At 46.3% G+C, this 15,795-nt stretch overlaps 1 protein-coding gene across 1 annotated transcript in view; it reads left to right on the top strand.

Annotated features, from left to right (window-relative positions):
• The window catches only part of DNAH9 (dynein axonemal heavy chain 9), a 331,426-nt gene that overhangs the window by 110,908 nt on the left and 204,723 nt on the right, over window positions 1-15,795 (top strand). The window contains exons 28-29 of the mRNA XM_077892621.1: window positions 3,222-3,326; window positions 12,975-13,132. Coding sequence (XP_077748747.1) covers window positions 3,222-3,326; window positions 12,975-13,132 — 263 coding nt within the window. The remainder of the gene's footprint in view (window positions 1-3,221; window positions 3,327-12,974; window positions 13,133-15,795) is intronic.

The following is a 15,795-nucleotide window of genomic DNA, read 5'->3' as shown; positions in this document are numbered from 1 at the left end:
AAAATATCCTCCAAGGGCAGGTGTGACTTCTGAAGGCAGAATAGATTAACCTCCACTCCTAACGAGTGATGCCCACAAAGGACAAGTGTAAGGCCAATGTTCTTCATCCAGGTGCTCACCATTTTTTACTTTTTAAATGTATTCCAGGTTCTGTGTCATAGAGAAAAGCAAGAGAAACAAGAAGCCCATAGGTCACTTCTTAGCTAGCAATGTTCTGCTAGATGTCATATAAATTCTTTTTTTTTTAAGTGTAATAAGATCTTCTCACTTTTTCATTATTTTTATTTTGTTCTATTGTATTATTTTGGTGAACTATCTTAAGTCCCTTTTGAAATAGGATGACATGTAAATAAATTTAGAGTGGGGGAAAAGATAAAACCGTAGCATTAAGTAGATTAAATATTTATATCTATAAATCATGGTATATTGGGTACAAAATAAATTTAATTTAAAAATAATTTTAGAGACTACGAGCTAACCTATAGAACTCTAAATGAGATTCATCTGCTGTAACTTTAATAATTTCTCTTGTACAGAAAATTTTGCTGTGCAAAGAGTTGCAGAAATCTCAAACACTGTGTTTGCTCATAGCCAGCAAACAAAATGAGGATTCAGACGCCAGACAGCTGTCTTCCCCGTATTCTACACAGTCTAAATTTTATCATGGTTGCTTTTATTGATGAACACATTAAAGTACTACTTCTCAAAAAAAAAAAAAAAAATAGGGCACCTGGGTGGCTTACTCAGTTAAGCGTCTGACTCTTGATTTCAGCTCAAGCTATGATCTCAGGTTGCGGGATCCAGGCCAGAGTCAGGCTTAATGGTGGGTGTGGAGCTTACTTAAGATTCTCTCTCTGCCTCTACGCCCCCCTCATTTGGGCATGTGCATGCATGTGCACGCTCTCTTTCTCTAAAAAAAAAAAAAAATTAATATTTCTCTTTAAGTTAGCCTAAAAGAAGAAAGTATTTTTTTCCTACAAACTCAACCTTCAAGGATTAAGTTTCTAGATTTTTCTATAGTTGAGCAAAGGCAGCATTGCTGATATGGATATTCTCCCCAGAAGGACATTTTGGAGGATGCACTCATTTAGATGGAGAAGACCTGGTGTATTGATTGAAGATAATCAGGATTTCTTCAAAGTTAGGCCTGGCATGCAAAACAGAAATAGATGAATTGGCCCCATGGTGAGGGAGTCACCAAGGCCATCTTATTCGATTCTTTCTAAACTTACGACTGAACCCCAATCCCCCATCGATTCCTCTGAGGGTATAGGATGAGCAGAGGGGTCTATCCGTATTTTGTCTGGACTGTGCAAAGCTTTGGCTCAGCCTAGTGAAGACACAGATCAGAGCAAGAACAATAGAGAAAACTATAGCATGAATAGAGGAATCCATTAATTCAGGGAACTTAATGAAAGGTGGGGCTTATCCTTCCATCCTTTCCCACGCCAGCTTAGGTGATGTTAGATTGGTTCTCCTAAAACGTTCATTGAATCATTCTTTCCTCTGCTCCAAGCCTCCATGGACCTTCACAGTCCCTTCTAATAATTCAAGGCTTTTTATAACCACAACCTCCTTTTGTACTTCACCAGCCCAAATGATGCCTTTATTTTTTCTCTAGACATATGATTTTGCTCATCCTTTGCCTGCAATATTTACTTCCCTTACCCCCTTCCATTCTATCTATACAGATACTAATAAGGCAACATCCACAGTGTATGTTCTGAAGGTATCATACAGTCCTGTGAGATACCAGCACGTCCGATCTTTTAGAATTCTATTCCTGTGTTCTGTCCCTGACACGAATGTTCGCCAGCGTGCATCCTGGGAAAACCAGGAGCCACATAAGGAAAATGAAAAATCCTGGCCATAAAACATTGACTGAATTTTGTTGTTCAGGACTCTTCCTTCCTCCCCCTAAAGTTCTAATAGATGTCGGGGCACCTGGGTGGTTCAGTGGTTGAGTGTCTGCCTTCAACTCAGGGTGTGATCCTGGATCCTGGGGTCCTAGGATCAAGTCCCACATTGGGCTCCCCGCAGCGAGCCTGCTTCTCCCTCTGCCTGTGTCTCTCTCTGCCTCTCTCTCTCTCTGTGTCTCTCATGAATAAATAAATAAAATCTTTTTAAAAAAAGTTCTAATAGATTTTGTAAATTAGCAAAAGAGGGTTATAGGATGTGGTGTTTCCTGAACTTCATCGGCCCAAATGCCATCTCTTCAAGGAACATCTACTGTCTCCCAGATTTGGCATCTTGTGAAATAAACATTGGGAGTCAATGTCGTAATACTGTCTGAAATTCATCCCTTTGGCAACACTGCTTGCTAGCGAGTGCTCTCCTTTGCTCCTCTCTGAACGCCCTAACATCTGTGTCTTTTACTCTATCCACTGGAACTCCTGCTCATGGAGCGATTGACCTGCTCTGTCTGGATGCCTTCTCTCTACAGCTCAGCTAGGAGTTCTTAGACTGAGTCCTTCTGTGTCTAACGCACAAGCTGTGCACACACCTGATGGGTAGCAAACACTCACTACAGAAATGAATGAGACTTTTCCACTTCCCCAGCACTCCAGCGATGTCTCCTTGCCAGTGACCCTGAGAGTGTCCCCCTGTCACCTTCCCCTCTGTATTTGCTCTGTGGTTTAGTTATTCACGTTGAACGCCAAGGCGGTTTTTATTTTTAGGACAGATATGCCATCTTCCCTTTGAAAATTCCTTTCTTGCTCTCATTTGAAAATATTTACCTGTCATTCACTTTCTACAGATCTTATCATGTCCCCCGTCCATCTACAGCTTCCTATCACCCTGGGCATTTGGGCACAGATCTGAAGATACAGACATAAACTTTTCTATCAGCGCATGCCGAATGCTGAATAGAAGGCTTTTGTGTGTGTGTGTGTGGGGGGTCTATGGTGCAAAAAAACAATATTTTATTCATTTCCTGCTATTTTAAAAGCTACAGAATCAAGAGTATCACAAGCCCAATGACATTTTAAAGGGATTTTGGTCTAAGTGTCTTGAAAAGGTTCTGTTTGATCCCATGACTTATGTTGGCACCCTCAGCCATCAAAAATGTAATTGCCCTTGAAATTTTAATAGGAGTTTTTCAAACCAGCGGTCGGTAGGAGACTGGAAGTATCTCTCACAAAAAGGATGGAAGCTGATTTCCATGTGTGATGATGAGCCCGGCACAGAGGGTCATTTAACCTTTATACGTTTCATTGCAGTCTTGCGGCAACATCTACAAAGGCCTCGCTCAGACTGGTGCCTGGGGCTGTTTTGATGAGTTTAACCGAATCTCTGTGGAAGTCTTGTCGGTGGTAGCCATGCAGGTATGGGGGCCACAAGTTGGTGGGAGGCCTGTGATCATCTCCCCAAGCACTGTGGCAATCTACATCCTCTTGCTCTCAACCTCTGCTCGTCCACTTTTGTGTCTCCCTTCCCACTTGGACGTCAAGCCCCTTCCTCTGTTCTTTAGAATTGGCCCCGGGGCAGGATATGGGGATCCCATGAGTCCCTACCAAGGTGAATCCATTCACTGGCTGTGGACTCCATTTCCTCCTCCGTGACCTGTCCCACCTGCTTCCTGTGGGCGAGGGGAGGATCAAGGCAGATAGCAGAGCCTGGCTTCTTGGAAAGGCCATGGACTTTGGAAAGGTCTTCCCTTTTGTAATAGAGCCTGGGAAAGCTGCTCTACTTCCTTTGGGCCAATTCATCTCATCATACAAAGGTAGGATCTCTCATGCAAAGGATGGGAAATGACTTCACCATGTGATGATAAGCTCAGTAAAGTGAGGATCACAGGGTGAATGTTGCTGATAGAAGGAAGTCATGTTCGGATCACATTTACATAAACATGCCGCTTGTCTTCCAACTTCTCCAGAAAGCATCTCATCTATTGAGCACCTACAGCAGAGTGAGTGCTAAGCTCAGAACCAGGGTGAAGTGTCCCTGGTTGATTAGGGCAGATCCCTAACTTCATAAAACAACTTTAGTTCTTGAGACGGGCACAAGCACTCTTGAGGGCTTTAGAAGGGATCAGATTCCTGACTCACAGTACAGGGCAAGGCTGCTAGATGTGCCATCTTGAAGCTAGACCTAAAAAATTAGATGGAGATGATCTGGATTAAGGGGAAGGGTCTTATAGACAGAGGAAGCAAGTGGAAAGAGGGATCTGTAGGGAAAAGTGAGCAAACCTCTGTTGAAAGTCTGTTCTGTACCAGCTCCCAAAGACCAGCTGAGGAAAGTCATTTGTCCAAGGACATGTTGGCAAGCGGTGAGGTTGGGCCTTGAACCCAGCACCCTCTCCCATACAACCAGGGGCGTGTATAGACACAGATACTGGTGTCTAAGGGATAAACTGCTAGAGAAGAAAATCAGGCCAGAGAGGTAGATGGGCTCTAATGTTGTGATGTGTGTTGTACCTACTTTGGGGGGCAGAGAGCCCCTGCATGTTTCTGAAGGGGAAATTGCCCTCTGCTTGGCAATGGTTTTAAAGAGGGGCTGAGCAGTGGGGAAAGTCAGTGGCTGCAGGATGTCAGGGGTCTCTCACAGGGGTCCTGACTGGGGCCACGGCCTCAGTGCGAGCCCCATGGCCTCCCCCAAGGCGCCTCAATCACCCTGGTGAAGCACAGCCTTTGCCAGCACCCGTTCTGTGCTCCTTCCAGTAAACTGGGTGCTCCTCTTTCCCGCCAAGGAGCCTGTCGTTTCAGAGCCCACCCACTCCACCACCTCAACAAGACAAAGCCAACATAAGGGAACCAAGCGGTGAAGGAAGCCATGTGGTGATGGCGCCTGGGATGCTGGCATGACTGGTGCTCCCAGGTTGTGCCTGGGCTCCATGTGGCCTAAGCATATAATTTTCCTCCTGTCATTTGCCTTTATTTCCAGAGCAGGATGTATACAGTACAGAAAAAGAAAAGCAGAGCTATGAGGGACTCCTTGGTTCCCCTAGGCTTTGGTTTAAAGTCTTCAGGCCCAAATGAATGGCCAAGGCAAAATTTTAGCTCCACTGACATTTTTCTAAGGGTAAGGGCAGCAGAGGGGGGGAAGTGGGAGTTGCTGCAGATGGAGGGTGGTCCTCGGTGGGGAAACTGGCCGAAGGAGCATTCTTCCCCTCCCGCTGGCCTGTGCATACGGGGCAGGAGCTAGCCTCTATCCACCACCCCCCAGCATGCTGTCCCCATGCAACATAATGTCCCCATGCAACATGCTGTCTCTGTCCATGCAGGCTGGACTTGGAGCCGTGAGCAGGTGCTGAAGCCACCCCGAGGTGGCACAGTGGCAGAGCTCACACCATCTACCGATTCCTTTTTTTTTTTTTTTTTTTTATTTATGATAATCTCAGAGAGAGAGAGAGAGGCAGAGACACAGGCAGAGGGAGAAGCAGGCTCCATGCACTGAGAGCCCGACGTGGGATTCGATCCCGGGTCTCCAAGATCGCGCCCTGGGCCACAGGCAGGCTCCAAACCGCTGTGCCACCCAGGGATCCCCATCTACCGATTCCATGGCTCACCTTCACCTCCACTTGGCACTGGGAGCCATAAGTGGCTGGGAGGCTTTGCAGGGTCCCTTCACTTTGCCCTCCCCCCAAGGTAGTCAGGCCTTCCATCCCTTGTGATGGGCAGCTGATTGGTGCTCTCATTCATGGATTCTTGTCTGGACTGCTTCTTGGCGAAGCCCTCACAAGTTACAAAACTGTGGGTCCTTCTCTCATTCCCAATGGTGAGGTATGGTTTTCCCTCTTTTGGATTATTTGATTCGATAGGAGTTGGTAGCAGCAGTAAATTGAATAGGTGGCCGGAACACTCCCTTGGAAACCTTTGACTAGCATGGTTCATGGGAGCTGATTGCGAGCATTTCAGTGCTCTCACATCGGTGGCTTAAAATCAGCAGTGATGGGAGCATTTTCCCAGCAGAAAGTGGCAAATCCTACAAATCAGGGGCATTTTGTTTTCCCGGTGAGCTGGTTCTTAAACATTTACCAGCACGCCTCTGCCTTGTCAGAATATGTCAGTGTTGCCAGATTTTTTGAATTTTAAAGAGAAGCTGAAAGTCCAGATTTTTATTTAAAAAACTCCAGGGCAGCCCGCGTGGCTCAGCGGTTTAGCGACGCCTTCACCCCAGGGTGTGATCCTGGAGACCCAGGATCGAGTCCCACGTCGGGCTTCCTGCATCGGGCCAGATTCTCCCTCTGCCTGTGTCTCTGCCTCTCTCTCTCTCTCTCTCTCTGTGTATCTCATGAATAAATAAATAAAATCTTAAAAAAAAAAAACTCCAGGTTTCTGAAAGTTGGCAACTCATTAAAAAACAAAACGAAAGGAAACAACTTGGGAGCTGGACCAAAAAGCATGCCACTGACTGCTTCACCTCTGTGTGGTCACTTCATAATTTAGAAGAACCAGGATTAATGCCTCTTCCAGGTCTGTGTGAATTTGGGGAAAGAAGGTGTGGAGTAACAGGAATAAAATAGAGCTTTCTCAGAGTACTAATTCTAGGCCTAGGATGGTTCTGAGAGTTGGGACAGAAGCATAAGCTCTTTGTAGCCTCGGATATTGGGATTATAATTATAATTATATTTTGTACCTGGAGTTTCCTCCTTGTTTCTTCCACTGCAGATACCTGACAGTTCATATACCACCCATCTTTTCTACTTCTTGCCCACCATCTTCTGTTATTCTACATGCTATAAAGTCCTGCTCTTTCATCTCTGCTGTTAGGAGTTTCTGCATCTTCTTTTCTGGCTACTGGCCCCAGATTGCAGAGGGCTTTTCTTGTCCTCACCAGCCAGGTTGCACTGGCATGACTGCCCTTGCTGAAATCCAGGACCACTTATGGTGGACCCAATACAGTGCTCAGTGCTGTGGGGTTGCCAAAGGGCCATTTCACGGTGTCCCTCCAAGGAGCCTGGGGAAGAGGCAGCAGGAAGCAGTGAGAGCCAAGTAGGATCAGCATAGAGTTCATCTTGGGCTCCAGAGATTATAGGAGCAATCCCATATGCAACTGGGATCTTCAAAGAAACAGGTTCTTGTAGGGTGGGGTGAACCCTGCAAGGGGGTGGGGAAGTGGTCATGTGTGTAGGTCATGTCTGAAACCACACAGCCAGTGTTCAACTCTGGTTCTGCCACTTACCAGCTGTGTGACTTTGGGTGAGTCCATATCTCAAGTCCCACATCTCTAAAGAGGGTTAATAATAGTACCTACTAGATGCGGTTGTAATAATTATTTAATAAGTTAATACATGTGGAGCATTTAAAGCCCTACAGCTAGTAGGCATGCGATAAATATTAGTCTCTATGATGATTGTGGTGGCGGTAATGGTGGTGATTGTGGTGGTGGTAGTAGTGGTGGTGGTGATGTTAGTGGTGATGGGGGTGGTAGTGCTGTTGGTTATATTGGTGGTGATAATGGTCATGATAATGATGGTCATGGTGATGATGGTCATGGTGGTGATGATGATGGTATGAAAATAGTGGTGATAAGATGATGGTGATGGTGGCCATGATGATGATGGGGACCATGATGGTGGTGGTAATGATGATGGTCATGATGATGATGGTGGTGGTGGTTACTGTTATTATTACCTGAGCACTGCAGAACACAGGTTGAAGGGCAGTGGAAGACCAGGAGACATGGGGCAGGGAAAGAGGGTCCACACCCAGGTCTCACCACCCTCCTCAACACCCTTCACTCCTCAGCTGGCCCAACCTCAGACCATCTTCCCAAACTTAGTGTCTTAATTGACGAGGCAGTATTCAATAGCCATTGTCCCCAGTGCACAATAGATAAACAATGTGAATTCGCCTTATTTTGAAGCTGCCCAATAGGATGTCCTAGCAGGTTCTGCAAGGTCAGTTCCTTTTTGCTTCTGGAATTAAATGAAATAAATTCAATCCAGAATTCCCTGGTGCTTTCACACTCCAGGCTAGGAGCATACCCGTAGGAGAGATCGTTTCAAACAAGTGGTCTGACAATAGTCGGGGCAGAATCTGAGTCTGTTCCACTTAAAATCCTATACCCACCCAAGGAGAAAATTACACTTAATTATTCACACAGCTAAAAAAAAAAAAAATATTATTCACACAGCCATCCAGGCTGGCATATTGGTTCCAAAGCCATACCAGCTGTGACTCTCCCTCGTCATCCCCTCTCCTCCTCCCGGCTCCTTGCCTGTCTGGGTTCCTCTCCCAGTAACTTCTACAAAAGTGCGTGTGCTCCGGGGTTCTTGCAGGTGGGTATTTTCGTGTCTCTGTCAGAGTGGTTGAGCAGAATTACATATACGATGGGAATAAGTGGGACAATTCCAAGAGCAATTACTCTGCTATTTTAAAGATGTATGAAGTACTACTTAGTCTTCCCCCTCCCCCAGAATTTTGCCAATACCATTGCAATCAGCTCACTAGGCCTTTGGGCCCAAGGGCATGTGTCAGCAGGACACACTCCACCACCTTCTCCCTCCAGCCTCCCTGGCCAGGCATTTCTGCCATGTGCCTTCCTTCCCCATGGCACAAGGGTGCTGGGCCGAGGCAGGAAGCAGCTAGAAGCAGCAGATCGGTTAGCAAGGTCTTGGGAGGTCACCATAGCAGTGTTCCAAGGACTCAGAGTGCCAAATGCTAGAGTCTCAGAACCAAGGGAGCTTCCCACGTAACACCCTTTATAGAGGAGCGTAAGGTCTAAGGTAAAAACACGGAAATTTTTTTTTAATGTAAAAAGTGGTGAGTGGGTTGCACTTCCTGAAGGCAGGATTCCAATCTGCTTTTTGCAGAGAGCAGCATGGAGTGAGCCAGGCAGGATTTTAATAACACATGGCATTTGGGGGCAAAGTCTGGACCACAGAGTGGACTTACTTCCCTAGAACATAAGGGGCATGGAGGAAAAAGCTGAGTGGGTTCAGGTAGCTCAGAGCTAGCCGATGACCTCTTTAAAACCTATCACCTACAAGAAAGATGCTATGACTGTTACCCTTCATGAGTGTGTCTGATACAAGGCCCCAGCCTGGGCGGGAAGACGTAGGGCTGGAGCCCTCTGTGTTCACCAGTTTCCAGTCTTGGAAGAGAAAGGCCTCATTCTTAAGATACCCCATTGGGCTCTCATGGTCAGACAGGCACACCGTGGCTTGTGCAGGATATGGGGCTGGCCTGAGATAGAGGTAAAACCTACCCACCCATCTAAAGAATCAGGCAGAAAGCGAGCTCCCTGAGAGAGGGATGATTAAGACTGTGGCGCTGGAAGGGCAAGTGAGCCCATCTGGCTAAGGGCCAGTGGAGGGTCCTGAAATGGGAAGGGGGCAGTCAGGTCTCTTGGCTGGGGCACTTAATGGGCCAGCAGCCTCAACTTCCCCGGGGAGCCTGTTAGAAATGCAGATCCAGACCCACCAGAGCCCTGCTGTGACACAGTCTGCATTTCTGCACAATCCCCTGGGTTTCGTACTAAATTTAGGGACATGCTGCCCTTGGTTCCAGCTCCTCAACCCTGGTGACACAGTAGAAGTGCCCATAGCAATGCACAAACACACTGTCTCCACCCCCAAAGATTCTGGTTTCATTGGTCTGGGACAGGACCTAAGCATCAGGTTTGGTTTTGAAAAGAGAAACACTTTTGTTTTGAAAGAACCACGTCCATGTGGCTCTCATGTCCAGCAAATGCTGAGAACTGGAGCTAAGAGGGGGACTGGCAAGTGAGGGAAACATCTGGAAGGCTGTGGGGCATGGGTTAGCCTAGGTTAGCAGGCCACAGAGACACATCCTCCTCCCCAGGGTAGGTGGGGCAGAGGGAGTGGAGGAAGCAGGTGTACTGAGGGGGTGGGGCCTATATGCAGCTCTGATGGGGACAGCTGGGCAGCAGCCAGGATGAGCAGAAACACAAGAATTAACTGGACCGCAGTGGTTCTTGAACTGGGCAGATATCCAGATCTTACTAGTCAGGGCTTACTATAATCCCAGGGCTTACTAGTTAGCTGGACCCCACCCCAGAATTTCTGATTGGGTGATCCAATCTGGGGTGGGGTGGGGGGCTATGAATTTGCATGGGAATTCAGGAGGCCCCAGGGCCACAAGCCGTGGAATGGTGGACAAATCAGTTATACTTTTTTACCTTCAATTTCCTCATTGGGAAGACATTCTGCAGACCACAGTTTTCCCAACTTTGGCATTTTCAATGCCTTGAGCCTGATAATTCCAGAAATTTCGCACTACTTGTGACAACAAAAATGTCCCCAGCTGTGGCCAGATGTTCCCTGGGGAGGACAGGTACACAGTCACCCTCAGGCAAGAACATCGGTTTCTACATAGCGTTTTGTGTTTGTTTGTTTTCTTTAGCGAGTGGCAAATACACTTTTCTTACTTCGTGGAAACATATGCCTCTAAATTATAACATGATTATTTTTAGAGTAAAACAAAATTCCCCTGAAAGGTATATATTCGATGAGGAGCCATGTGGCTGGCACAGTGTCCTGGTAAAAGGAGGTTTGGGGAAGTGGCTAATAAGAGCATGTGCTTTGGCACCAGATTGCCTGGTTGGTAACTTGGGTTGCCCCACTTACCAACTGTTAGACAGCTGGCAAGTTTCTTTTTTTTTCTCTTGCAACTTTTTATTTTTAACAATTTTAGACTTATAGAAAAATTACAGAAATAGCATAGAGTCCCCACATACCCCTGTCGTAGCCTCCCTAAACCTGGCATCTTGCATAACTGCAGCACAGCTTCTTAACTGCCTCTGGCTCAGTTTCCCTATCTATAAAATAAGGATCTGCCCATCTCGTACAGTTACTGAGAGGACTTCACAGGATGGGATGACTCACCTAAAATACTCAGAGAAGTGCCTGGTACATACCAAGTGGTCGGTAAACGTCATTTATTCTTTTTCTTTTTGTTATTCCCTGTGGGTTTAAAATCTTTTAAAGTGATGAGTTTTTAGCAGAGAAATAATGGACCCCCTTGAGTGAAGAGTGGACCTGGCCCCTTTGGTATCCGTTTATGCCTACCTGTGTTTGAGAATCCCCCTTGCTGGGCTTGCGGTGTAATCCATGTGATCCCAGCCCACCTGCTTCTCTTGCCTCTTCCCAACATCCTGAAGGACCTCTGGACTTTACTGGGGCCTCCTGGACCCCACCCGCTGCATTGCAGTGACTCATCCCCATGGACCCTGATTGCCACTAAGGTGATGAGAAGGTGCCAGGCACACAGTCTTCTGTCCTGTCCCAGGAGAGCCCCCTGCTCACAGAGCCTGCTACTAGCACTGATGCCCCAGCGTTAACTGTGGCCTTGCATCTGCTCCATACTCTGCCTCAGGAGCACCCCCTACAGACTTTTACATGGGAGGACAGAGGCCTCAGATCCTACAGGAGGGAAGCAAAACGGTCCTGGGCTCTGGCCTTCGCCCAAGGGTATCAAAGCAATCAGTAAATGGCAATGAAACTCCCTTCCCCACCTTATAAGATGGTGATGAGCGTTTGGTGTATTTTATAGATGGGAGGACTGGGACCATTGGGGAGAGCCCCTTCCTCACCACCCTCATAAGCTGGGGGGTGATGGGGAGGCAGGAGGTGCTATGCGGGGCTGCCCTGTGAGCACCGCTGTGCGTGCCGTGCTGGAGATCACCTCTGACACACAGCATTGCCATTCTCTATGCAGAAAAGAAATTTTAGTCTCTAACTCCATGAGCTCAAATGCATTTGGTCTTTAGAGCTTCACTTTGAGAAAGGAGCTGAATCCTCATTCACCTGTCAACCTGTAGACCTGTCACCCATTCTGGTGGGTGCTGCCCTGCCAGGTGCTGGGGAGAGCCCCACTCCATGGAGGATGGTCCAGCTGCCTGGTGTCTTTCTCTTTTACTTAGGTTCCTGCTGTCTCTCCATGTCTGTATGTCTCATAAATCCTCCAGCTCTGTCTGTCCTTCTCTGTTTATATCTGTCCCTCTCTGTCACACACACCCCTACAGCCCAATCTGCACAGAACCCTCAACTATTCTAAACACCTGCCCATGGCAACATGATTGGAGCTCTTTCAAGACCCTCGGCTTTCAGGAGCCCCGAATGGCTAGAGATACTCAGATACACTCTGGGGCCTCCCTGAACAAGCGTGCCCCTCTTATCTTCACTCTTGCTGTCGCTCATCATTGTTGCACATGCCTTTCCAAAGCACCATGTGTGAAAATGGGGATTTCGTTTCTGTCCCTCTCCTCACTGCTGTAAGAGCATTCTAGAATGTAGAGCTGACCAGGTCAAGCTTCAGCTTAAATCCACACCTTTAAGACAAAAGTCTGACTTTTGAAAGGTACTCATAGCCCTTGGGGATGTGGCTCCAGTCTCGCTTTGCCATTTAAGGATGTGCAATCTTTAAAGGGGTGAGCTGTGATTATGCCATGTGTTCTAGAGACGTAGCCTGAGGAAGTAAGCCAGGCTGAGGACCACAGTAACGATTTCTGTGTTAGCTGCTGTTTTTAAGCATTTTATGTGTGCTCAGCTTTTCATAGGCTTTCTTTCATTTAATCCTTAGAACCAGCCTAGGGGGTAGGTCCTGGTGTTCTATCCATCATGCAGTAGCCAAGTTGCCTGGATTCAAGTCCAGAACCCACCACTTAGGACCTGAGCAAGGTCAGGCAAGCTACCCAGCCACTCAGTGCTTCTGTTTCATCATAGAGAAATGGGCTTCAAGGGTTATGGTGAAGAGCAAATGAATTAACATGTAGAAACACTCAGAACGGTGCCTGGTGGGAGGTCAGTGGGGTTAGACACCTGTTCGCTGTTCACGCCTGACCCCTTCACTGCTGTTATAAACATGGGCATGGGAGACCAGATTTCTTTCAGACGGGCACCCCATGCTCATTAGCAGAGGGTCCAGGGTGCAGTCACTGTGCCCATCCGTCAGTGAAAGGGGCCACAGAGCAGGTGTCTGCACTGGGCATAACCATGCTTCCCAGCCTTATCTACCACCCCACCCCCGGAGCACAGTGGAGACCTTTTCTGTTGACTCATTCACCAGGTAAAAAGCATTCAAGATGCAATCCGAGATAAGAAACAACGATTCAACTTCCTTGGGGAGGAGATTAGCCTGGAACCTTCGGTGGGGATCTTCATCACCATGAACCCGGGTTACGCTGGCCGCACGGAACTTCCAGAGAATCTCAAGGCTCTTTTCAGGTGAGCATCAGCTCTGCCCCATGCAAGGGCCCCAGAGAGAAGCCTCTTCTGTTTTTCTCCACTGAAAATGTATGGCACACATATTGGAAGAAATTTATAACATATAAAAAAGTAGAGTTTATAAAACCACCTTTAACGTTATCACCAGTAAAATTATTTCTTGCTCTGTTGTATTCTGCTTTCCTCTATATGAGTATTTTAAAGTCATGCATTTGTGGTCTACACACACTTCCTATTGTTTTTTTGCCATTTCATACTCTATCATAATCTTATCATAAATCATCTCTTCTGTTAGATATTCATAAGAAATTTCATTTCATGACTACGTTTTATTATACCAAGTGCGCAGTCCATGGTATCAGGTATCACTAAGTGGTCCCCCATATTTAAATATTAAGAATGCTTCTAACATTTAAAATAAATTTACACATAATGCTGTAATATACATCTTTGTACATAAGTTTTTTTTTTCTCTATGCATAGTTATGTACATAAGTTTTTTTTTTTCTCTATGCATAGTTATTTTCTTTGGCTAGCTGCCCAGAAGTGGAATCACTGAGTTAACAGGGAGGCACTTTTTTTTTTTTTTAATTTATTTTTTATTGGTGTTCAATTTACTAACATACAGAATAACCCCTAGTGCCCGTCACCCATTCACTCCCACCCCCCGCCCTCCTCCCCTTCTACCACCCCTAGTTCGTTTCCCAGAGTTAGCAGTCTTTACGTTCTGTGGGAGGTACTTTTTAAGGCTCCTGATACACACTGACAAATTGCTTTCTACAAAGACTAGTGCCAAGTTACGCTCCTAGTAGCCATGCACAAGAACACCTCTTTTATTTCACCTTTGCCACCAGTGGATATTGCCATGCTTTTACATCTTTTTTACCGTGATAAGAAAACACAAATCCATTTTCTAGAAGGGGCTGGAGGGAGTCTCCGTTCTTTTTCTCAGGAAAGAGATTTCAGCCCAACCAAAAAAGGTACCTCGTGGTTTCTGATTTTTTCCGCCTCCTGGATCGTCATCTAAGACAGAGAGGCCTCAGGAGCTGTGACACAGAGGTCAGCTTCCTCTTGGGAGCCAGAGCCCTTGCTCTGTTGGGGACGTGAAGTCCAGGAGCCCCCTAGAGAGGTCCCTGTGCATTTCGTCCCTCAGTCCGGTCCCTGTGCACTTATGCGGTGGCAAATTCCTGCGTCACAGGAGTGGTGTGGACATACTCCCCACCCCCACCCAGGCCAGTGCCCATGTTAGCCAAGAGCTTATTGGAACATCACCAGGCTGCCTGAAAGGGTGGCATGGAATATCACTTGCTCATGGCTTGCACAAAGTATTTATTAAGTGAGCCTTGCATTTACAAACAATTACGCAAGTGGATTATCACCCTGGTAAGAACAACTCTACATTTCCACACCACCCCCCTACCCCAAATTTAAAGGGAACATTTATCCAGAAAATTGGGAGGGGAGGGAGAAAAATATTTGTAAAAAAAAACAATAAATACAAACATCTACTTTGTTACTTCATTTTCACAAAACCCAGTGAGGTGAGTGCTACTAGTATCACCCTTTGTGCAGGGAGAAAATAGGGCAGCAAATTGCCCAGGGTGGGAACCGTAGTCACTAGGTTCGCTCGCAGACCAAGTAGCGAGCCACAGAACAGGGGTTAGAGCCCAGACAGTCCACCTCCAGAACCTCTGCTCCTCTTGTTTGAATGCTGTCATCCAGAGATAGTTACAACCTTTTGGCATTCTCCCTTCCAATATCTGGTGGGCAGGGTATCTCTTTGTCACACTTGGCATAAGACTCTATATAAATTAGTATCCTGCCTTTGTTAACGAATATTTTCCCCATGCCACAAAATAGTTTCCTTCCATAGCATTATTTTCCATGGCCCTATTGCATTCTGTTGTATGAATGCATACTTAACCTTAGTTCAGGTTGCAAAATAATTGAGATTCTAAGTGTGTGGTTGCTCCTTTGAATTTGAATACGCTGTCAAATTTAGAGGAAAAATGTTCTTGAATGATATGCTTTTGAAAATTTTGCATTGGTGTAGGGAAAATGTGGTTAAAGAAATGTAAACAACCTTAGGCTCCTGTTATAGACTTAATAAATTAATTTTAAAAATATGTAATTTAAAAATCAAATGTTTCTAGGCTATGGGGGGGAAGTCACAGTAAATCCTTATAGATAAAAATTCCCCTCTGTATTCCCATATATGACATTTTTAACAAGATTTTATTTATTTATCTTAGAGAGAGGGAGAGAAAGAGAGAGAGAGAGAAAGAGAGAGAGAGAGAGCGCTCGTCTAAGAATGGGCAGGGAGAGGAACAGAAGGAGAGGGAGAGAGAGAATTCCAAACAGACTCTGTGCTGAGCATGGAGCCTGAGGGTGGGGCTCAATCACCTGATGCTGACATTAGGACCTGAACAGAAACGAAGAGTCAGCCACTTAACCAACTGAGCCACCCAGGCACCCCTCATATATGCATTTTGTGGCAAGATGGGGTTAATAGGTATTTACTTTAGACCTCAGCGTTAGATATTTATTTATATTTTTATGCGCATAAGCACAGAATGAGCCCCAAGTGTATAGGCTTGGAGGAGACATACGTTTTGAAAATGAGGAGTAGATCCTTGTAGACCCCAGGAGAGACCCAATTCCTC

Source organism: Canis aureus, chromosome 3, assembly GCF_053574225.1.
Source record: "Canis aureus isolate CA01 chromosome 3, VMU_Caureus_v.1.0, whole genome shotgun sequence".
Classification (NCBI taxonomy): domain Eukaryota; kingdom Metazoa; phylum Chordata; class Mammalia; order Carnivora; family Canidae; genus Canis; species Canis aureus.
Note: the sequence above shows the minus strand (reverse complement) of the source record. Positions and strands in the feature narration are given on the sequence as shown.